Genomic DNA, 25,417 nt, shown 5'->3' on the forward strand with positions numbered 1-25,417 from the left:
CAGATAATAAATATTTAACCCTGCAGTTGATATACTTATGCAGTGTCATGCAGGAAACCCACATTTAGATATTAACTGCAATGGTCATTCTGCTTCTCCATGACATAATTAACCCCTAGATTCAGATAATCTGTGCAGTGGTCCTCACCATCAATCTTCATACTAAATTCCCCAGATTCACATACTTACTGCGACGCTGCTCTGCATCTGTCATATCTGCCCCAAATCCAACTATTCACCAGCACCAGGTTCACCGTGGTCTCCCAGGTCACAGACTATCACAGAGATCACCAAGGGTGGTGAGTAGGCTGTATGGTAAGGGTTCTGCTGTATGTCCTGGAGGGCAGAATTGTTTGAACACTTCACCTAAAATATTATTTTTTATTCAAACTTCCTGGAGTCCTCTTGTTTACTTTTGTGTCCTCCTTTGCTTGTTCTCACTATTTATGGCACAAAATTTACTTAGAGCTGGCAGTACACCATGCACTAAGATCTTTCACGCATGCAATTTCCAGTGCTTGCTCCTAGCACACTGTACAGTGGTAGTGCTGGGTTTGTAGATTTATCCCCCGCTCTGACCACTTCTATTCCAAATTTAACCATTTTTCAAATGGCTCTGGGGAGAAACCAGTGGGACACAATAACTGTCACTATTTTCCACTTGCCTAAATCTCAGTGAATAATTGAACAGCCTGAGAACCTAGTGCTATGCCTTCCAATTGTGCGCTTGGCCACCTCTGCTAATGCAAGGCTCAGGTGGAGAGTTTTCAGTGGGACTTTTAAAGATATGCAATCCACAGCCTTTCCTTAATTTTGGCAATATGTGGACACCATAAAGCAGACACTGATTTTGGCAGACTCACACAGCAAACTTTACATTTGCTTGTACCATTGTGCCAGCTTGGGGCTGGGTTCACACTAATGCGAATTGGATGCGGGTTTCCCCGCTCTCTTTGTATACTTGTGTTGTGCTTCAGGTACTCTGTCTGAGTGTACTGTGCTTCAGATACTCTGTCTGAGTGTATTGTACTTCAGGTACTCTGCCTCAGTAACGCTTAGCTTAGCATGTCCCTCTTTTAAGACCAAATCCCTCTGTCCTTTGTGCTGCCTCAGTTGTCCCTCTTTTTGGTCTGATGTGTACATCTCTATACAAAATGTACAATTTTACTACCATAAATGTTGTGTTGCACTAAACTTTTCATCCAACCTCTATATTACTGTGTTTGTTATTTTGAAAAGCCAATAAAAATGAAAAATAGAGGTAAAAAAACACTTGTGTGGTTTAGCCAATATTTTCTGCATATTATAGTCTGATTAACCGGGACCATGGCAGGGATGTGTTCTTTGCCTAGATACTGTGTGCTAATAGGTGTCCTTTATCATTTCAGAAATTTGTGGGGTATATAATGGTAATGAATAAATATGACAGTGAACAGAGAGAGCTACTGATTTTTAAGTAGGTGCATGTTGATGCCACACAGTATGGCATAACGGTGCATGGGCTCCAGGGGGTTAGTACTCTGTTTCAATTTTACTCCTGTAACTTAACAGTCAATGTGGTACTGGAGTATACAGTACAGGGCTCAGTAAATAACCAAGATATAGTGACTATCATCAGGTCAGGAGTATACACATTGCATTATGCCTAATATAATCTTTAGTCCCCTGGTCCTGTTCAGTCTGTATCCATATTGTGATCTGATGCAAAGATAAAACTATTTTAAGGTTATCAATGAAAGGTTTTTAACAAAAAAAAGTTATTTAGTGTATATATAGTAGCCTTTAAACACACACAGAGGGCTTTCTAAAGAATATTTAGAAAAACTAACATAATTTAATCTTCCTCTACAATCAGAAATATTCAGAGTACCCGCTGCAAAAATAGAAACTCTGTCAGCAACAAAACAACCCAAATTCTAAGTAACATATTAGACCAAGTAAAAATGTGACACAGATATAAATTTATTGAGGTGTTTTTGAAGTCAAAGCCACTGGAAATTGACACAGCAGCTTCAGCTGCAGGACGAAATCTGGAAAATAATGTTGCAGATAGAACAGCAAAGTGACATGAGTTGAAGTAGATATTCACCTGATTCTGAAAAAAATACAGAAGAGATCAGATATAGCAATCATGTGTTAATGTTATTCACAAAAAATCAATGATTATATTTTAGGTTTCTATCCTTTTATCGTGCTCCTTCATCTAGATCTACATTATAACAGTGAATTAAATGACCCCTGCCAGATAGCAGAGTTAGTTCCTGGAATAAATTCAGGAACCCCACCCAGAAAGCACAATAATTTCTGGACTCACATGAAATCCTCTAAATGCACTGTAGTATTGAAATATAGCCTGCTCAGGTAACTACCCCAACCTGCTGAATGGGTGAAGAAGGAGCAGAAGCACACTGAAGAGATCAACACTCAGTGCTCTTCTCCTCTCTGTTAGATGTACTGACTGTGCACAACAAAGGTTTTTCATTTAGTATATTAACACTACTATGTATACATTTAAACAAGATTATAACTTCACATATTAAATGTTACTTTCTTTACTTTACACCCACTATTTTTATCCCTTTTAGGTAACCTTAATACAATGCATCCCGCAATATATTGAGTATATGCATACACATTGTGGAAACATATATTATTTCTTTGGACCTTAAGAGAATTATGGATATGCATCTCTGAATTTAAGTTGTATAAAGCACAAGTAAATAGGGAAATGCATATATAGATTTAAAATACCATAATAAATTTGTTGGGCCTGAACTATATACTATATATATTTTTTTTATATAGTACTTTTTGCAACACACTATGCTACTATAAGCAGATAACATTATAAACAATGCATACCTCTTATTGTGATGTTGGGGATTTTGCTGCATCAAACATTTTCTTTCTGCCTTCCATACCTGACATGGCCTCTACATTCTTACGCCAGTCACTGACTTCTACAGGACGCTCCTGAGAAGTGAGAACATAACATTTTATACAGTAAACACAGTTACTATCTGCTATGAATAATTTATAAGGAAACGTAAAATATAGTAAAAAAATTAAGTAAAACCTGGCACCATACTTTACACCAAGAAATTGCTACTGGCAGGAAGTAGACACAAAAAGTAAATTTAAAGTAAACTTGAGATCTCAAAAAATGTTCAGTGCACTTTTTATAATATTCTGATTCTCAAATCTTTAGTTAGTTTGATAGTAAAATGTAACTCATTGAATACTTGGTTTTTGTATTTATCAATTTGTATTATCTCCCCATCAAAGCAAAAATATCATAATGAATATGAGGCTTACCAGAAACAAAATGAAAGACTTTGCTACTTGACAGCTTTATCTTTCTCCAGCAAGTAAATTGCATAGAACAATACGGTTGTCATTGGTATATAAATAACTGGAGAATGCAAAAGCATATCAGAACAAAATTTAAACTGGGCAATGATCAGAGATCAATAATATATGCAGTTGTTGCTAGAAACAAGTTGCTACCCAGAAACAAAGTAAAAATACAGGACAATGTATGATGAAACAAAAAAAAAAAAAAAACACAGGGATTTTATGTCACTAATCTATACAAAATATTACCGAATATTAAAGTGGAACAATGTACACATTCTTCCAAATTGTTTACTAAAAAAAAGTAAAAAGTCTTGATTGCTTTGCTATTCACCCTTTGTCTACCTGCATGTAAAGATGTGCCATGTAAAGACTTCAGAACACGTTTAAAAAGCACCAAAAAGATAAAGAAGCTATCAAAACATGTCTTGGATCAGGTTCTTGAGAAGCACCAACTCAGTTTGAAGTTTTAAAAAAATATACCAAATGTTGAAAATACTCCAGATCACCATTATTAAACATAAAAATAATACTACTTAACGTGGAGTTCCAACAACATATAGCACTTTTTATAAAAACTCCTTCCATTAGCAGCATAGTCTTCTAATGTGGCACTCATTTGTCTTCTAATTTTCAACGCTATCGTTTAGATTATATATAAAAACTTATCTTATATTTACTCTTCTTGTGTGTTCCCATCTTGCTTGTGGGCAGATGAAGCCCACAAGGATATTCTTCCGGGATATAGTGCTGCTGAATAACCAGCATGCACCGCCCGTTCTCGCGCATGCACAGCATGGACACATCGCAGCGCTGGAAACGTGATGCTAGCCCTTGGCGCTGCCCGCTGACTCCTGGGAAATGATGACAAGCATCTCCCAGGAGCACTAGCGAGCACAGGCGCGGAGGGAAATGACATGAGGCGCCGCGGAGAGGAAGTGGCAGAATATAAGGGACCCCATAGCAACAGTGCTGAAGGGGAGAGCAAAAAAAAAAAAAAAAAAGCATTGCTGATGCATAATGCTGTTGATTTCTGCAAAGTTCATTTTATGGGTGGAACTCCGCTTTAACGCAGCCAAGGTTTTGACACCTATAGAAAAAGGAGGGGATTACCCGGTATGGAGAATGCTGGGTAAAAAAAGGGGGTTACTTTTAGCAACAAAAATTGATCAAAGCTAATAGTATCAAAAGTATCACATTTATTACATTAAATATCTCTTCTTTTATTTAAGTCAAACAACTAAATCAAACACATTGATGTATTCAGACAAGACAACACACACAAAATACAAAACACTGAACACTGTCGGGACACTTTGCGGTGGTCAGTGACCCAGCATCTATTCAATTGGTTTATTAGAAGTATTGTCCTTGAAGGGATCAAAATGGATCACCTGGACTACTAAATTTTAGTGATAACTGGCACTGATCAGCACAAATATGGGGGAGAAAGGATAGGTGAGAGAGCGGGTAGGGGGATACTGTTGGGTAAGGTTCACTGGGCCAGCATAAATGGAGTAACCTCACACATGTGCTATTGAATTGCTGTATGGGATTTCAGGTAGAAACAGCAGAATTGTCTCATAGAGGTCAGGTAGTCCATAAGGTACTATTAACGTGGGTTTGGTCAGGTCCTCACAGATGGTGGATTAACCTTTAGATTTAGAGATGTTGTCTGCCTTAATTCCCTAGACAATAAGCAAATCGTGAGTATAATTCACTCTAACATTCGATCACATATAGTGAAGTCACTCACTGATTACTGCATACTGGAAACAAAGCCCTTGATGTAAACAGATACTGTCACTGCAGTACTGAGAACCAGGACTAATGCCCTGTACACACGATAGGATTTTCCAATGGAAAATGTGTGATAGGACTTTGTTGTCGGAAATTTCGACCGTGTGTAGGCTCCTTCACACATTTTCCATCGGAATTTCTGACACACAAAATTTGAGAGCTTGCTATAAAATTTTCCGACAACAAAATCCGTTGTCGGAAATTCCAATCGTGTGTAGACAAATCCGACGCACAAAGTGCCACGCATGCTCAGAATAAATTAAGAGACGAAAGCTATTGGCTACTGCCCCGTTTATAGTCCCGATGTACGTGTTTTACGTCACCGCCTTCAGAACGATCGGATTTTCCGACAACTTTGTGTGACCGTGTGTATGCAAGACAAGTTTGAGCCAACATCCGTTGGAAAAAATCCATGGATTTTGTTGTCGGAATATCTGATCACTGTCCGACCGTGTGTACAGGGCATAAAAGTAACGAAAGCGACAATTCTGCAACTGAGCAAATTTCAGTGTTTTTGATTTGATTACATTATTGAATAATTTTTATTATTATTATATTATTATTTGTTATAATTATTTATAGTTATTTATTATATTATAATTTTTTATTTCCTTTTTCAAACTTTATCATACCAGGGATGTCTACTAGACTCTTGTTTGGACAGATTTAAGTGAATTATTCCTAAGAATTACAGGCCTACAATATAAAACGCCAAATTTCTGTGCAAAATAATTGTACCGCTTTCAGCACCTAAAATCTGAAATAATCACACCGCCAGGGAGGCTAGAAGACTATTTTGGAATTTCTAAATAAATGATACTACCGGATAGACTACTGTATATTCAGTCCAATGATTAACTCTGTAATCCATGAATTAATGCCAGAGTGTCATGGAAAGCTTGTCCATAGTACAGATGGAGTTTTTAGGCGCATATATGCAGAAGTTTGCAGACGTTTGCAGATGCGCAAGCTTACATATGTTCACGCCTGTCACCAGTACAGGCACCAAATGGCCTAGTTAAACAGGGCTTCAGCACTGGCTCATTGCTGTTTGGTCTACAGCATTCTGTGAATGTGTTCCTGATTCCTGTGCTTGACCATCTTGACTCCTGACAATCCTTGTCTGCTACCTGCCCTAACCTGGGCTGGTCCCCGAATTCTGTCTCTGCCTTCTGCTCTTGCCTGATCTATTCACCGTTGCTGACATTGATCTGTGACCTGACAAATCTTCTGTCTGCTGTCTATGCCTGACCTGCCTGCCCATTGCCTGACCCTGCATCCAGCTCTTCCAGCTTGCTACAACTCCTCAAGTCCTGCACACCATCTTCCAGCATAGTGCTACTTATCAGCAAAAGACTGGAAAACTTGTCAGAACTGAAGGCAGGTCTACAGTAAAACCCTCTTCAGTTTACAGAAGACCTGCCACTGGGGTGAAGGTTCACTATCCACTAGGATAATGACTAAACATTATTGGCTTTAATACAGGAACTTGAATGTCTTGTAATGGTCCAGTCAGAACCTAGACATAAAACCTTTTGGAAATCTGTGGCAAGGCTACCACATTTGCTTTATTCTAACGCTTCAGAGTGGTTGGTTCACCAGCACAACATACCCACATACTTTAATTTCACCCCACACCTCCCCTAAAAATCCTTCCCCTCCTTCCCAATCCCCTTCCTCCACTATTTTGTTCTCTCTCCTACTTCTCCCTTCCTCCCCTTCTACCCTACACTCCTTCATCTCTTTCACTTCCCTAATGATTCTAAAAATCCTTTTTTTTTCTTGTCAGAAAGTACACACTGTTGGGAATATTTCAGATATTTTGGGGAAATTCCAACCTTCATATCACTCCAATCTATACACTGCCAGTACACGCTGGAAACCCCTAATACTATTATAATGCTATCACCATGTAGTCATGTGCCTACCTTATTTACAGTTTTACTACGTTGCATATGTGTCATTTGAATGTATACTTTGCCCATTGTCCCTTGGATCCTTTTTTCTACCCTATTAAAACCTTCAATAAAATGTTACTGCATACAAAATCTGTGGAAAAGCCTGAATATTGGTAACAGAAGACAGGATATTAGGGGAAATATCTCAAATCAGACATAGGTAGCAATTAAAACACTTTAAAACACAGGTTTGTATTGTCATGGGAAGGGAAGGATTTGGGTTTCTAGAGCACAGGGTTGATTTTTCATTGGCGTACAGCCTATACGCTATAGATGGTTTGCACCTAAATGAAAGGGGGGCTGTTGTGTTTGGGGGAGAGGTTTATGGGAAAGCTTAAGGTGTATTTAAACTAGGATTGAGGGGGGAGGGTGAATTAATGGTGAATGAAAAGGGGTAAGATGGGCGGGGGCGCTATGGCAGGTAATAAGAAGGTTTTTATATTGTAAACAACCATTGGAAATGATATTACTATTTGTACTAGAAAAAATATGTATACAGTGCCTTGAAAAAGTATTCATACCCCTTGAAATTCTCCCACCCAAGCTGTGGATCTCTGCAGCTCCTCCAGAGTTACCATAGGCCTCTTGGCTGCTTCTCTGATTAATGCTGTCCTTGCCCGGCCTGTCAGTTTAGGTGGACGGCAATGTCTTGGTAGGTTTGCAGTTGTGAGAACTAAAAATAAGGATCCCTCAAGGTGCATATCCCTGCTAATGCCAGCTATGAATACATCTATAAATATAAAAATAAACCCCTATACGCTTGAAACTGCAAAAAAAGGAGAGAGAGGGAAAAGAATTGGAGTGGGAGCTCTCGGTATCATATCATCAAAAACTCATAATAAAAACCCTGTTTGGGCACAACCGACTCCAATAACATAAAAGGGATAAAGAAAAGGATATACACAGCCCACTGTGCAGGTACAAAAGGTCAAAATGTATTATATTAAAAACACATAAATGGAATAGCCAATGATAAAAACTAAATCATTCACAATGTGGCAATCATGCTATGATAAAAACTCAATGTCCACTCAATGTCCACCATTCTTGCCCCTATCCAGTGACAGTAAATTCCAGTGACAGTAAATTCCAGTGACAGTTAATTCCTTGATATATCCAAGAGGGGGGAATTGCTGAGATATGAAAGGGAAAGGGACGGCACCCTGGGTCAACAGTGGTCTAGAGGAGGTATATGAAATTGAAAGGTACAGTCACAGTATGTATATGGCATGAAACACCAGAGATTTGAATGCAAAACAAGATCCTGTAACCTCCCTCTCACTGTTGCAAATAATAATTTGATATCCAGAGTATGCATGCAAGTTGACAGTCCTTGGCCATGGGAGATCATACATGGATCAAAGCATATAGTCCAAAGTAGAAAGAGAGTAAATGGATACTTATCATGTGGTGATGGAAAGAAAAATCTTCAGTGCCAGTACCATTGCTGATTTCCAATGAGGCCCGTCAAGCATAAGCAAGTGTTCATATCCACCAGTCACAGGGGCAAGGTGGACAAGGAAAAAGAGAGCCTAACCGGTTTCGCCGTTCACCGCCGGCTGCATCAGAGGTTTGCAGTTGTACCATACTCTTTCTATTTTCGAATGATGGATTGAACAGTGTTCTGTGAGATGTTCAACGCTTGGGATATTTTTTATAACCCAACCCTGCTTTAAACTTCTCCACTACTTTACCCCTGACCTGTCTTGTGTGTTCCTTTAGTCTTCATGATGTTGTTTATACACTTAGTTTCTCCAACAGACCTCTGAGGGCTTCACAGAACCGTTGTATTTATACTGAGATTAAATTACACACAGGTGGACTCTATTTAGTAATTAGGAAACTTCTGAAGGCAATTGGTTCCATTCGATTTTAGGTAGGAGTATCAGAGTAAAGGGGGCTGAATACAAATGCACGCCACACTTTTCTGATATTTATTTCTAAAAAATTTTGAAAACCATTTATCATTTTTCTTCCACTTCACAATTATGTGCCACTTTGTGTTGGTCTAGTACATAAAATCCCAATAAAATACATTTACGTTTTTGGTTGCAACATGACAAAATGTGGAAAATTTCAACGGGTATGAATACTTTTTCAAGGTACTGTGTATGTATGTATATATATATATATATATATATATATATATATATATATATATATATATATGCAAAACACAAGTGCAAAACGTGACAATGAATTAAAGTGTTTGTTCACCAATGCCAGAAATATGAGAGTTGTGATTTTTGGTGCATAAAGAGAATGGTGGAACTACATATGGGTGTGCATAGTTAATTATTGGAGTGGTTATAGGCAATCCAGATGTGGAAAATCAACTCCTAGCACAAATAGAAGGGGCTGCAAGGGATGGGATAGTAATAATAATGGGCTATTTTAACTACCCTGGAATTGACTGAAGTAATCGCACTGCTGGAACACTAACAGGGCAGAACATTATAAACCTATTACAAGACAATTTTATAGTACAATTGATAGAAACCTCAATTAGAAATAATGTTCTGCTAGACTTAGTAATCTCAAAGTATGCTAGATTATTATTAATGTTTGTATAAGAGAACATCTGCGTAGCAGTGACCATACCATGATTTAGGCTAGGTTCACACTGCTGCGAATTCTATTGCGAATTTGAGCCGTTGCGATCGCTCAAATTCGCAAGTCATTTAAATTACATAGATTAACATTAGTGCCGTTCACATCGACGCGTTGCGAATATAACCTGCGTGAAAAAAAGGTCCTGTGCGAGTTTACTGCGTTGCGTTGCGAATTTAGTCTCCATAGACATCAATGTAAATCGTTCTTGAATCGCATTGATTGGTTCACATATGTGCGAATTCCACCACACTACTCTCCACAAAAACCAGGAAGTACACAGGAAGTTAAGACCCTTTTTTTTTTTACATTATGATTCCATTGGCTAGACTATCAATCGCAGCTATATCCAACTCCTGAAATTCGCGGTAAAATCGCGGTAAATTCGCGGTAAAATCGCGGTAAATTCGCACTGCAGCAGTGTGAACCTAGCCTTAATTTGATGTTAGCTGTAAGCAACAAGCATATACTGGAAAAATAAAATCACTTAATTCTAAGGGCCAGTTCACACCAGATGCAGTTCCGTGCACTTTTTTCTGCACTAAAAATGCATGCACAGTGTTTTCCATGTATTCCAATGGCTCTAGTTCACACCAATGCAGTCAGTTTCCGGTCAGTTTATGCACCGAACACTGACTGGAACTGACTGCACTGGTGTGAACTAGAGCCATTAGAATTTATAGAAAACACTGTGCATGCATTTTTAGAGCCAGTTCATGCCACAAAAATGCACTCATATCAGTTTTCGCTTACAGTTCACACCACACGCAGTTCCAGTGCATTTTTGATACAATTTGCTAGGTTCAAGTACAGTTCTGTGCAGAAAAAATGCAGCACGCTCTACTTTTTTTTCTGCACTGGAAACTGACTGCACTGGTGTGAACTAGAGCCATTGGAATAAATGGAAAATACTGCATGCATTTTTAGTACAGAAAAAAAGCGCATGGAACTGCATCTGGTGTGAACAAGCACTTTAGTGCAGAAAAAAAGCGGGCAGAACTGCATCTGGTGTGAACTAGTGAGGACATTTTCCAAGCTTGAGAGCTGCTCTCCAAGATTTAGGCTCCATTCACACTAATGCGTTTTTTGATGCATTTTGCATTTTGCAGAAATGCATGGGAATTTTTTAACATGGGTTCCTATGGAACATGTTCACATCAATGCATTTTTGTGCCTCTGCATTTTTGGAAAGGGTTGGGGACTTTTTTTCAAGCAAAATGCAGCATTTTGCATGCAATAGAATTCAATGGACAAGCATCAAAAACGCAAGTGCAGCGTTTTTTGCAGCGTTTTTACAGCGTGTTTGCAGCGTTTTGATGCGTTTTGCATTTTTGACGTTTTTTTCTTTTTTTAGACTGTATACAGTCTAAAAAAAACTGTAAAAAAAATTAAAAACGCCGCAAAACACTGTAAAAACGCTGCAAAAATCCTGTTAAAAAACATGGCAAGCATCACAAAAAAACTCCAGAAACGCTCAAAAGCAACATGCATAGATGTGATTTGAGCCTTAGACTATCATCGAAGAACACAGATGTATGCAAACACACTGCAAAATACATTCTCACGGGCATATGTTTAAAATGCTTAAAATAAAATCTATGTGGCTCATGGCCAGTTAAAATAGTTATAAATATTAAGAAAAAGGGCATTTAAAAAATATAAAAATGGTGAAACAGTATTATCATTGAAAATGTAACAAAGTAACAGAATGTAGCAGAAAGTAAAAGAGCCACAAAAATTCTAAATGAACAACAGGTTGCAAATGAGATTAGGAATAAACCCACAAAAATTCTTCAAATCAGATATATTAAACACATAGTGAACATACCTCATACTTACCGGGTTCTAGACCAGAGTCCTTAAACTCTTGCAGTCTCTATTTAATTGCCCTTTTCCTAGAGACCACTGGTTTGTTCTGCCCCATTTAAAACCACCAAATCCCACTAAATCCCAATTGAAACTGGTGACTTATGTTCTGTCAGGAAAACCAAGTTCAAGCCAGTGCTCAAAAAAGTGCACATGTGCAGAATCGTCCACAGAACTAGGATCGTGCGCGCAAGTTCATGTGCACGTACTGTACGGACGTTTGAGTGGTCTTTGGCACCCAGCTCTGTAAGACTCAGGATCATTACTGAGTGGTTGTCAGCTCCTGTCAGCCTCAACCAGACACTGCTTGTTGATTGTTCCTGTGCTATACCCGTCTTCTGACTACATCTGATCTCGATCCCTCTGGTACCTGACCTGTACCTTACTTCTTGACCCTCCACCTTGCTTTTCCCTCTGGCTAATTTGCTGTCCATGTGATACTGACCTCAGCCTGGCCCCAGTTTATGCTCTTGTCTTACAAATCTGTACTTGTGCTGCTTGCCTTTACCAACTTCTACCTGTCTGACCACGGTCCTGCCTCCTGCTTCTGCTAGCCCTATGACAACATTCAGCATGAGTTCCCGTTCCTCAGCTTCTACTTCATCCCAAGATCCAGTTTTCCTACTGGCTAGGACTTATTACAAGCACCAGTGCCACTCCATGTCCTCTCCTACACTGTTATCAATCTCGGGGGACAAACAAGACAGGAGGCCTCAACTTTGTCCTATTTGCAGCGAAGCAGACTATAGCTGGGCGGCACAGTGGTGTAGTGGGTAGCACTCTTGCCTAGCAGTAAGAAGGGTCGCTGGTTCGAATCCCAACCACGACACTACCTGCCCGGAGTTTGCATGTTCTCCCTGTGCCTGCGTGGGTTTCCTCTGGGTACTCCGGTTTCCTCCCACACTCCAAAGACATGCTGGTAGGTTCATTGGATCCGGTCTAAATTGTCCCTAGTATGTATGAATGTGAGTTAGGGACCTTAGATTGTAAGCTCCTTGAGGGTAGGGACTGATGTGAATGTACAATGTATATGTAAAGCGCTGCGTAAATTGACGGCGCTATATAAGTACCTGAAATAAATAATAGCTAAAGCATGGAAACAACAGTTTGCCCACTTTGCAGAAGCAGTGTTGCCAACCGCCCGTAGATTTATGGGCAGTCCGTAAAAACAGGGCATTTTTTTTACCGCCCATAAATGTCCGTAGTAGCAGATATGTGCCAGTAAAAAAAATGGTGGTGACGGCGGGTCAGAACTGCGCATGCGTAGTTTGCGGAAATCGCCGAGAAGATCTGATCCTCTGCCCACCGGTGCCGCGCAATGATGATGTCAGCCGCGCCGCCTGCCCACCAGACCAAAGCAGGAGCTGAGGGCGGATGGACAGAGGACTGAGAGGAGCCTCGCGTTTAAGTCAGTGCCAGTGGACAGAGCAGCAGTCAGTCAACAGCTAAGGACAGTGCGGCGGAGTCGGACTGCTGACGTGAGCCTGTAACCTGACCAGCCAGAACACTACAGAGTGCCCTGGTCGGTGTCGGACGGTGAGTGGCTGTGCACTGCAGATTGCACAAAGTCGGGTCGGGCGTCGGGGAGACTCAGGAGGACTCAGACATTCTGATCCTAGAGATTTTTCGTTTTCCTAGCCTCCCACAGAAAGCTCATATGTCAGGGCTGGGACTGGAGTGTGCTGGCTGGGAAGGATGTTGGCTTGTATATTATTACTCCCTCTCTTTGGCAGCATCCTATCCCACTGCTGGCTCTGTACACCCACCTACCTTGCTTGCTGCAACCTCTCTCTCTGTCTCTATTCCTCTTGCTGCTTTTTTTTTCTGATAAGTAACTTGATTAATAGGTAAGCTTGCAGTGCCCACCACACATTTTTTTTTCCTGAATAGACGATAGGGGAAAAAAAAAGACAGAGAGCAGAGTAGGGGAGAGAGAGAGAAGGAAGCGTGAATGAAAGGCAAAGTCCAGCAAGGCAGACAAAGCACAGCTTCACCAAAGACAGCTCCAGAATTTTGGTATTTCCCTGCCTCGCACAGTCACAGCTCCTGTGCTACTCCTCTGCTACTCAGTGTGCTCACTCAGGGCAGGGGGGATATACAGAGTGACTCTGAGTCAGTCCCAGAGAGAGTCAGACAGGGGCCAAGGCCTGGCCCGGGGGAGTATATGAGTGAGTGATTCAGTCAGTCAGGGGCGGCCCCAGCCAATAATCCCTTCCCAGAGCAGGCTGGAGGTGGTGGACTGCAGCAGCACAGTGAAAGGGGCACAGGAGGAAGTACACTGATGTAGAGAAGTATGGTAATATGAAGGGGGCAGAGGAGGAAACTACCATGTCCACAGTCTCTGACCATCTCCTGTATCATGTCCACAGCCTCTGACCATCTCCTGTATCATGTCCGCAGCCTCTGACCATCTCCTGTATCATGTCCGCAGCCTCTGACCATCTCCTTTTATCATGTCCGCAGCCTCTGACCATCTCCTTTTATCATGTCCGCAGTCTCTGACCATCTCCTTTTATCATGTCTGCAGCCTCTAACCATCTCCTTTTATCATGTCTACAGCCTCTAACCATCTCCTTTTATCATGTCTACAGCCTCTAACCCTCTCCTTTTATCATGTCTACAGCCTCTAACCATTACCTTTTATCTTGTCTACAGCCTCTAACCATCTCCTTTTATCATGTCTACAGCCTCTAACCATCTCCTTTTATCATGTCTACAGCCTCTAACCATCTACTTTTATCATGTCTACAGCCTCTGAGGGGGAGTCTGGAGAGGAATCAAGAGTGGGAGCGCCGTCAGGATGGGGATCATGGAAGAAGTCAGACGTGTGGAATATGGAGAGGAGACTATAGGATAATCCCAGAGCCACCAAGCTGGAGCCATCTGACTGAGCCCTGAATGGTGTACCTGAGAGGAGGTCAGTGACAGAATCGCCAGGCCAGTCTGGGGGGGGGGGGGGCGGGTTGCTGATGTAAGGGGGAAGTGAATACAATAATGTAAGGGGCACTAATATAAAGGTCCCCCCCCCCTATATTAGTGATCTCCCCTTACCTTAGTGTATTTACTCTATGGAAGGTGGTCTCTGGACACCAGAGTGCCCCCCACATCAGAGTTTTTGGCGTTCCCCTTTTCATCAGAGTCTGCAGGATTCCCCTTACAGTGCAAGGGGGAAATCAGTCTGCAGACTCTGATGTAAGGGGGAACTCTGGTGTAAAGATAAAGCAGTGGACTCTGATATAAGGTGGTCTCTGGTCACCAGAGCCCCCTCTACATCAGAGTTCCCCCTTAGATCATGATCTGTAGCGTTCCCCTTTACATAAGAGTTTCCTTTCACTGTAAGGGGGAATCCTGCAGACTCTGAGGGAACTCTGTGCTGGCTGGGTTATAGTAACCTGATCTTCATGTCAATGGAGAAATATGTTTTTTTACTTTTGTTTAACGTAAACACATTGCTAATAGCACTAGCTATATGTTTAAAGTTTAAATATTGATATGTGCACTGTAAAACTGTAATTTAGGTACTTTTTGGCAGTTCCAGTAAAAAATTTGTGCCGTTTGTAAATTTTGGCATCCTGCCAGTAAATTTCACTTTGGGGGGTTGGCAACACTGTGCGGAAGTCCTTCGCTGGGTCAAAGCCTTTCATTAACATAAAACTAACTGGCATTCTTTTAGACACCTATAAAAATTCCAAGAAATAGGGGAACGATAAAATAAATGAGCAGAAGTGGCTGCACGCCCCCAATGAAAATACAAAAATTTGAGGAAATTTCCTTGTGGGGTTTTGTGTTGCAGCAATAGAGTTAAAAAATGATTATAAAATATGTTTATTACAAAAATAAATGAAATTACAAAAGCATAACTGTCTGTTAAAACATGAGCTCTGTGATGGGGGCTAGCAAACATACATAATTTGTATAATAATACAGCTGTACAGTGCACATTTAAAACATAGCATGATGTCAAAAAATAATACTAGGAGAACCCTGATGCGCTTCGACCATATATAGTAGAGGTCTTCTTCAGGGAAAGGGTCTAGAAACATTTAGACAGAACAGGACTGGCGCAAGCAATAGGCAGACTAAGCAGCTGCCTGATGGCACCAAGAGGGGGTAGTAAAATCCAAATCCCCAGGAGCTGAACCCAGTATCTGAACTCCAGAGCCCAGTGCTGGAACAAGCCCTGGCACCTATCTCCAGTGACTTGCCTGGCAGGTGCGCTCTGGTGGATGTTTTGGGTCCCACATGGCAGCCGCATCTCTCTCCTCACCCCCCTCACCCCCAACTGCCTCACACTAGCACAGTAAGCACAGTGCAGAGTGGACTTCTCCTTCTCGGCTCTGCTGTTTTCATATACAGTATACATAGACAGGAGGAGAGGGGGGAGGAAGATGGACACAGCTCTGCATGACCCACTCTGATCTGAGGTCTGTACTGATTGCAATATACAATCTGAGACTTCCATGGGAGGGGACACAGGGAAGGGGGGCAAGTTGTCAAAGTAGAATAATTGCAGTGATTTTGGGGGATAAGAGGATACTGTATGTGCTAGGGGGCCTCTATCCCCCAAATCACTGCAAATATTCTTGACAACTTGCCCCCCCCCCCCCCCATCTTCAAAGAGATGCTGGCTGCTACGGAGGGGACAATCATGGCATCTGGGACCCCAGGCACCTCACTTGAGATTCGTGGCAATTGTCCCAAGTGTCTACAGTAGTGTCTCCCCCTGCCAGGCAAGTTAGCGGAGCCAGGTGCTTGAACTTTTTTCAGCACTGGGCTCATGCACTACTTAACAAAACGTACAGAAATTGGATCACTTGGTACTTTTGATCATACAATCTGGTAGAGGCAAACACACTGCATTTGCAAGCTGCGCTTGGGGAGTCATTAAGCTGACACCCACTAAAGATCACAACTGCAGTGCATTTCAAATGCTGTATGGGAAATGCACAAAGAACGCGTGTTTCCCTCACAGTGTTTTGGTGTAAACAGGCCCTTAGTCTGGATGCATGGGATTTCGTTCGTATCTCAGAAAGGTCCCTCCAAAATTAGAAGAGGAGAGGATTTGTGTTTGGGTGGGGGGGGGGTGTTATTTGGGTTGAAGAATTTGTGACAGAACTGGAGAGAGGACTTATGCTGGCTTGAGGGATTTGGCGGAAAGAGGATTTGTGCTGGGGAGGATGGAGGGGGGAGAGGATTTGACCTACAATGGGGAGGAAGTTGTGCTAGAAGGGATGACCTGGGGGAGAGGATCTGTGCTAGAAGTAGGGAGAGGATTTTTTCTGAGAGGGGGATTGGGGGGTGGATTTGTCCTGGGGGGTTTGAAGAGACATCCTTAACACTGCACCGCATCACAAATACGGGTGCAATGTAAAGGAGGTCCCAGCGCGGCTGTGGACACTGGGGGTGGGGGGCTGAATTGTGGAGGGGAGGGGGGTGACAGGAGGATGGTGGGGGGGCAAAATGCACCTTCGCCTGTGTAGACGAAAATACTTACACCGCCTCTGAGACAGAGTAAAGGTAAATAAGGTACCTGGATCAGATGGCATACACCCATGTGTCCTAAAAGAGTTAAGCTCTGTCATTTCAAAGCCATTAGTATCTATTTTTTAAAGAATCTTTATCAACTGGTATAGAACCACTGGATTGGCGTAGGGACAGTGTGTTGCCTCTATTTAAAAAAAGATCAAAGTCTTTATCAAACAATTACAGACCTGTTAGTTTAACTTAGATACTGGAGAGTTTAATAAAAGACCACAAAGAAAAGTTTTAGCTAAAAAAAAATATTTTTTTTGGATTCACAAAGACAGAAGCTGTCAAACAAATCTGCAATGTCCATTCACGGGAGCAAGGCTGCTCAAGTGCCCCCATAGCAAGAGGCTTGCTATTGTCGGCACTCTGCAGGGGGGGAAGAGCCAGGACCGTTGGCAGGGGACCCAAAAAGAAGAGGATCGGGGCTGCTCTGTGCAAAACCATTGCACAGAGCAGGTAAGTATAACATGTTTTTTTTTTTAAGTCTACAGGCTTGGAACATTCAGTTTGTAAATGGATATAAAACGGGATAAAAACCACATTCAGAGGCTAGTGATTAATGATTCATACTCAGAATGGTATAAAAGTTATTAGTGGTGTACTCCAAGGTTTAGTGTTGGAACCCTTACTTTTTATTACATTTATACCTGATGTAAAGTTTGTGATCAAAAGTACCATTTCTGTGTTAGCAGATGACACCAAAATATGTAGTGGAATAGCGTCCATACAGTCTCCAACTTACAAATAGACCTCAATGCACTGTTTAATTGGGCAACTATTTGGCAAATGAGGTTTAATGGTGAAACATGTAAAGTTATGCACTTGGGGGCTGAAAACATGCATGCATCTTGCATACGTTGAGAAGTACAACTGGTGGAATCAATAGTGGAGAAGGGATATGGGTGTTCTGGTAGACCATAGGCTTAATAGCATGTGATGCTAAACTGCAGTTTCTTATCATTAGTGTAGAAATAACTCTCGGTGGAGCTGCTGGTTTAAAACGGGCTGTTACCTTTACTCCCGCCACCTCTGTTTCACCAGCATCGGGTGTAGGGTCCCGTTGAGTTTACCTCTGGATGATGTAGGCACCAAACACTTGAGTATGTTTTCCAATGCTTTAATGAACAAGTAATAAAGGCAGTAGCAGGAAAGAGGCAGAAGGAAAGTTGCAGGGAAGCTCAAATACCCTTCTTTAATATTCTTTAGAACATTATTAGGAATTGAACACTTGTAGTTGAATGCTCTCCCCTTGTGGGATCCAATCTTTGCCTGCCTGGATAGGCCTCTCTCACTTGCCTAGCAGCCAGTATGTAGCACGAACAAAAGTCTCTGCCACAGACTTGTTTGAAACAAAACCCGTACGATCCTCTGCCACAGGATGTAATGGGTTATGATGAGTATCAGACACAGCACTTGAACCTTTAAGCCAACCCGGCAGTACTATGCAGTAAGATTGCTTCAGGATACGGCCTCCAACCGAGTCACCAGGCCCCTCTCCAGACCAGCACTACGCATGATCCTTCCATGATGGGTCCTCTCGCTGGGATCTCCTCAGTTGTCCAGCTTCTTCACTCAGGATAGACAACCCAGGATCATTACTCTGCCGCTGTGGTAGGCCCCAGACAGGCCTCTGGGCCCACCCACACACCATAGCAATGTGGGCCTCCGGAACGGAGGACCACGAGGTGGTATTCCTAATGCATACCTGTCAGCCAGGAGGGCCAGGAGGGCCAGCAGGTGGCTGAAAATGAACCCCTAAACATGGCGTCTGTCCCATAAATACCCTCTCCCAAAATGCAACTCAGGGGACCACCTCCACAGAGGAGAACTCATACGCTTCGACACGTTGCTTTTCCAACACTGGCCCATGGTGACAACGACACCTACCGGCGCAGTGTGGAACCACACGCAACTCAGCCAAGCTGGAACAGAGGCAAACCTAACTTTGCCTAACAAGTAACCCACTAGATTTACCTATCAGCAGTAGATTAAAAATCTACCAGCGCTACATTAGTAAGACCTCATCTGGAATATGCAGTTCAGTTTTGGGCACCACATTACGAAAAAGGTATCAGAGAATTGGAAAAAGTGCAGAGAGGGGAAAAGAAACTGATAAGAGTCACAGAGGAGCTCAGCTATGAGGAAAGATGAGCTGAACTGAATTTATTCTTTTTTTAGAAAAAGCAATTAAGGGGGAGGGGGATATAATCAATACATATACTGTACATACATGAGTGGTCCTTATAATGAACTTGGTGTAGAGTTATTAATTTTAAAGTGGAGTTCCACCCAAAAATGGAACTTCCACTTTTTGGATTCCTCCCCCCCTCCGGTGTCACATTTGGCACCTTTCAGGGGGGAGGAGAGAGCAGATACCTGTCTAATACAGGTATTTGCTCCCACTTCCTGGCATAGATCACCGCGGCGCTTGCGGTGACCTACGCCACTTCCGGCGCTTACACTCTCCTCCACCGCTGTATTCTGTGAGACACAGAACACAGCAGGGACCAGAGAGGATGCGCAGCGAGACTTGCACATGCGCAGTAGGGAACCGGGAAGTGAAGCCGCACGGCTTCACTTCCTTATTCCCTTACCGAGGATGGCAGTGGCAGCAGCCAAGAGCCGAAGGACGGATCGGCTTCGGCTGCCGACATCGCGGGCTCCTTGGACAGGTAAGTGTCCATATAATAAAAGTCAGCAGCTGCATTATTTGTAGCTGCTGGCTTTTAATATTTTTTTTTTCAGCGAACCTCCACTTTAAGATCATCACAAAGGACAAGGGGGCGCCCTTTAAGTCTGGAGGAAAAGAAAATGTAACCTCCACGTTTGGAAAGGCTTCTTCATAGTAAGAGATGTGGAATAGGTACCCTCAAGAACTAGTTATCGTTAGCTCACTATTAATTTTAAAAAGGTCTGGATTCTTTCCTGAATGCACAAAATATAACTGGATACTAATATGTATAGGCAACAACACCAGGGGTGATTGATCCATTGAATGTTCCATAGCCTCCTGGGGAATCGGGAAGGAATTTTTTTCCCCGCTTGAACTAATTGGATCATGCTTTATTGGGTTTTTTTTGCCTTCCTCACGATCAACTGTAGGTATAGGACTGTGTATATGGAAATTTGCTTCTTGTGTGTGCTTTTTTGTTTTTTTTTACATTATATTGGTTGAACTAGATGTGTCTTTTTTTAACCTGGCTATGTAACTATATATCTGTGTCTATATAATTACAGTATATAAAGACCAACATATTTTTTTTAAAGAGTGATGAGTGGGGGTTAGAATCTGTCAGGTATTTATTGCTTGGGAAGGCAGGAAGATTGAAACTGGAACCCTAGATTTATAATATTGATATGGGAATTTGATATGGTGTTTGGCTTCTCAGCTGACTGCTTTCCCAAACCAAAGGATTGCTGCAACTAACTTCAAGATGTAATATAAACTGTAATTTTACAAGAGGAGTAAACGCTCCTAAACACTGCAAATACGCTAAATATTATCTTTTTTTTTTAGAGGTTTTTGAGCATCTAGTGTGCACGGAGCCTTAAAGCCAAAAAGCAATGTGTGTATTTTTTTTCAATTACCTTCTCAGTATCCTCTTTCTTCACAGATTTCAGGTTGGCACGCAAATCCATGGAAACCTTATGTTTTGAGCCCAGGAGAGCACGGAGCATAGCATCGGCTGAAACCCGAACTCTACGAAGTGGCGGTCTCTTAAATTTGCCGCGCAGATCCAACACCTTCATTCTTAGGTCTTGAATCTATAATGGGGTACATTTTATATATAAACATTTTTTTACCTTATGTATTATTAGAAAATCATGTTTTCTGTGTTTTAAGATTTATACAGTGTCTACATAATGTTCATACAACACAACACTGTTCATGTTCTAACTAAGAGAAATTATAACTTTAAACTATGGTGTAGTTCCTGTAGATACATTTGTATTTAAGTTAACGTCAAATAATTATTTTCCTCTAAAAATGTTGGTATAACTGAGCAACTATATAGACTTCTCTAAGAGCCCTATGTGGCAAGGTTCCAATTTAGGGTAATAATGTCCCAATCCAATAGCAGCAACAATAACTTACTTCTCTTGTATTATGAATAACTTTTGCTTCGATGTCATATCTTTCCTCATCAACAATGCCGACTTTCTCATGGAGTTCCCGACACAGCTCCTGCAATAATAGTGTTGGGGAGAATTCAGTGTCAGTACTTTGATTCTCTACTGTAAACAGCATTTGATGTCAGAGAGCATATTGGTATGAATCCCAACAGAATAAATACCTGTAAGGCAGTCAATCCCAAACCATGTGTGTTAGTTTGTGGAATCCTTTCGTTAAGATATGTCTGCTTTTCCTCTTGTCTTGTCATATGCTCTTGGTCCCATGCTTCTTTTGCCTTTGCCAGCATCAAACTCTGAGAAGGTACAGCATAAAAGAAGGAATATACCCCGAGATTATATTACCCATTACATTTACCAGAGCGTTCTATGGCTGTTCCTATGTCTAAGTGGACCTTACATTGTTTGTGAACAGAAAGCTTTCAGAAATAGTATTTCTTACTTGTTTATGAAGCATGCACTTCATGTTCCAGAGGCTTTCCAAAAGCTAGATATAAAATTTTAGGCAACCCCAGCACTGATTTGCTCTAGTGAGTCTCCTGTTAATGGTGGGATACCTGCTAAGCTATTGTACTTCAGGGTAAATACTAAGAAGCTGGTTTTCTCCTTTTACAACACTAGCTAATTAAGTCATTATAGTAGGCAGGTTATCACCTTGAAATTACGGTCTGAGAAAGTTGAAGAAGAAACTATACCCAGACTGTGCAGGCTTTTTTTCATATTCCAATCAAGCAACAAATGTACTTTGAAACAAGCCTTAATTCATCTCTGTAGCTTTAGGCATTGTGAAGAAATGAATCTTCAATTAGACAACAGAGGCCCAAATTTTTAGGGTTTTTTTTTCCTATTACTTTGTACTGCACCAAAATTTTTGCATGCTGCCAGCCTTCTAACATTGTTTCTAAATTGTTGGAAACTGATTGAAATGTGACTTTAGCCTTTGTTGTGATTTTTGGAGATTTTTCAGAATAAATAATCTAACATTACAAGTAGCTACAGAAATCAGGGATGGCTTAGTTTAAACTCTTTTACTTGTTAAAAATATGTAAATACGCCAACATCCATAATCTGGGCACAGATGCCTATTAAGGCTGCCACAGATGGGACATTCAGATCATGCTTATAAATCAAACCACCCTCAGGCATCTATGCTAGCTATGCTAGCCACCGAGTCTCTTAACATTTCAGGAAGTAAATATCCATTTTTAGCCTATAGAGAGGGACAGTGAAGGTGCACAACAGATAACTCCAATGCTAGTCTATTAGGGGAATAACAGTAGCAAATAGACCTTCTCTGACATGTCTGATTGTTATCCTACCACCATCATCCACAAGCCTTGTCCTGCAGTGTCTGCTGGGGATGCATATGGGTTTACTAAAAGCAAAAAGACCATTTACTTTGAATAAAATTAGGTTCTGCTGACTTCCATTATCCAATCATGTGCAAGAAAAATTGCTGTTTTTTTTTTTAATTTTCCTTTCATGGGATTGGGTATTCTTGGCAAATTGAAATTTTACCATATTCCCTTGCAAAGTGCAACTTTAATTGCAAAGCGAACAACCACTTGCCTTTAGTAAAACATCCCCACAGACTTCTAAAGTATAGCACCTACACTACAATAGCCTGTAATAGGGTTTACTAAAGCCAAAAAGACTTCACAAAGGAATTTTCCCATTAGTTTAATGAATGTGGAAAAGTTTTGCTAACTTCCATCATCCAAACATGTGCAAGCAAATATGATGTTGTTTTTTTTTTTTTAATCGTGTTCTTGCACGTAATTGGGTATTCCTTGCAAAATGAAATTTCACCACATTCATTAAGCTCTGGGGAAAATTCCCTTGCAAAGTGAACAGTCTATTTGCCTTTATTACATCAACCCCAACATTTCAACAGAAAAGAACAAGGTAAGATTCTGCAGCAAACTTTGCTTAAATCTTTGCATTGTTTATAACTGACATGGAGAAAAGTAGTTGCACTTTAAGTTAAGAATTAGTAGCATTTGTAATTATTACTCAGGATGTCAAGAAAATGTTTTTTAAAGATTGAACTAGATTCAAGTATTACTTAAGGCCCAACTCTGGGCACAAAAAAAAAAGTTTTCCCATGCAGTGGGGCTGTTCTATAGGAAGCGGCTTCCTATGGTGGTACACCGAGAAGAGGAGGAGCCAAGAGCACTGGCAGGGGATCTCAGAGGAGGAGGTTCTGGGGCGCTCTTTGCAATACCATTGCACAGAGCAGGTAAGTATAAACCTGTTTGTTTTTTTATTTACAAAGAAAAAACTTTATGATTACTTTAAATTTTCATTTTTGTGTTAAGGTATGTTCTAAGTAACTATTTTGTAAACCATTAGGATGATACCAGTTACATGCCTATATCATCAAAAAACTCATGTAACCATCTTATGCCTCTGTGTCCAAACAAATATAACCTTTATTCCTGCTGTTGTTTTTGATGCTGTACTGACATTATTGCTTACCTTTAGCAGGAGCTTACGTGAAGCTGAAATCTTTGACTTCCTCTATAAGACAGAACCAACACACTAATAAATTATCACTCATTAATGTATATTAGCGTGTACTTTATGAATTATTGTATAAAGGAGACACAGAGAAAAAGGTAAGTGCATTTACAAGAAAAGCTATCTTCAAAGAACAGTCTTTAGCCCTGTCTCTATTGTTACAGGAAGCCTTTTTTCCATATGCCACTGATGGGCTCCTTTAGAAATTGTTGTTTTCCTCATTTTCATATACATTTGGTATTTTCTGAATCCATAAAATGGAGCAAATATGCAGCCAAAGAAATCAAAAGTTCTGGTATTCAGTGCCAGGGATGGACTGGCCATCGGGACTACCGGGAGATTCCCGGTGGGCCGATGGCTCAATCTGGGCCAGTTTCACTTCCAGCCGCATCTGCGGTGTGCGGCGATCTACCCGTCAACCGCCGACAGCTGGCGCCTGACGGGTAGATCGAGATTAGCCAGCATGCAGAGTAGCACAGGGAGCTTCTGTAGTAATAAGTTCTCTCTCGTGTCATCATGCTGTTGCCCGGCGGCCCCTCCTCTCTTCTCGTCTATACCAATTGGCTTGTAAGATCATCTGGTATAGACAAGAAGAGAGGAGGGGCCGCCGGGGAACAGCGTGATGACACGAGAGAGAGAACTTATTACTACAGAAGCTCCCTGCGCTACTCTGCATGCTGGCTAGTAAGATCCCACAATGTGCCCTGATTATGTGCCCTGATGTGCCCTATCATGTGCCCTGATGTGCTATGTGCCCCGATGTGCTATGTGCCCCATCATGTGCCCTGATGTGCTATGTGCCCCATCATGTGCCCAGTGCCCTGATGTGCCCGTGCCCTGATGTGCCATGTGCCAAGTGCCCTAATGTGCCATGTAGCCTGATGTGCCCTAATGTGCTATGTGCCCTGATGTGCCACGTGCCCTAATGTGCCATGTAGCCTGATGTGTCCTAATGTGCTATGTGCCCTGATGTGCCCCATAATGTGCCCTGATGTGCCCCATCATGTGCCCTGATGTGCCATAATGTGCCCTGATGTGCCATGTGCCCCGTGCCCTAATGTGCCAGGTGGCCTGATGTGCCCCATGCCCTGATGTGCGATGTGCCCCATAATGTGCCATGTGCCCCATCATGTGCCCTGATGGGCCCCGTGCCCTGATGTGCCATGTGCCCTGATGTGCTATGTGCCCTGATGTGCCCCGTGCCCTGATGTGCCATGTGGCCTGATGTGCCCCGTGCCCTGATGTGCCCGTTCCCTGATGTGCCATGTGCCCTGATGTGCCATAATGTGCCCTGATGTGCCCCGTGCCCTGATGTGCCATGTGCCCTGATGTGCCATGTGGCCTGATATGCCCCGTGCCCTGATGTGCCCTGTGCCCTGATGTGCCCCGTGGCCTGATGTGCCCATTCCCTGATGTGCCATGTGCCATGATGTGCTATGTGCCCCGATGTGCACTGATGTGCCACGTGCCCTGATGTGCTATGTGCCCTGATGCGCCCTGATGTGCTATGTGCCCTGATGTGCCCCGTGCCCTGATGTGCTGTGCCCCGATGTCCTATGCCCTGATGTGTCTTGTGCCCCGATGTGCTTTGCCCCGATGTCCTGTGCCCTGTGCCCTGATGTCCTGTGCCCTGGTGTGCTGTGCCTCAT

General features: G+C 42.0%; 1 protein-coding gene across 1 annotated transcript; it reads right to left on the reverse strand.

The window, feature by feature from the left end:
- Positions 1-1,944: 1,944 nt before the first annotated feature.
- Positions 1,945-23,799, reverse strand: TNNI1 (troponin I1, slow skeletal type). Its single transcript, XM_073618003.1, has 6 exons — positions 23,727-23,799; positions 21,413-21,544; positions 21,214-21,303; positions 20,706-20,882; positions 2,863-2,973; positions 1,945-2,095 (listed from the first exon to the last, which is right to left on the reverse strand). The coding sequence occupies exons 2-5, from the start codon at positions 21,536-21,538 to the stop codon at positions 2,866-2,868; spliced, it is 501 nt and encodes a 166-aa protein (XP_073474104.1). The 5' UTR covers positions 21,539-21,544; positions 23,727-23,799; the 3' UTR covers positions 1,945-2,095; positions 2,863-2,865.
- Positions 23,800-25,417: the final 1,618 nt, after the last annotated feature.

Source organism: Aquarana catesbeiana, linkage group LG02 (genome assembly GCF_042186555.1).
Source record: "Aquarana catesbeiana isolate 2022-GZ linkage group LG02, ASM4218655v1, whole genome shotgun sequence".
Lineage (NCBI taxonomy): Eukaryota > Metazoa > Chordata > Amphibia > Anura > Ranidae > Aquarana > Aquarana catesbeiana.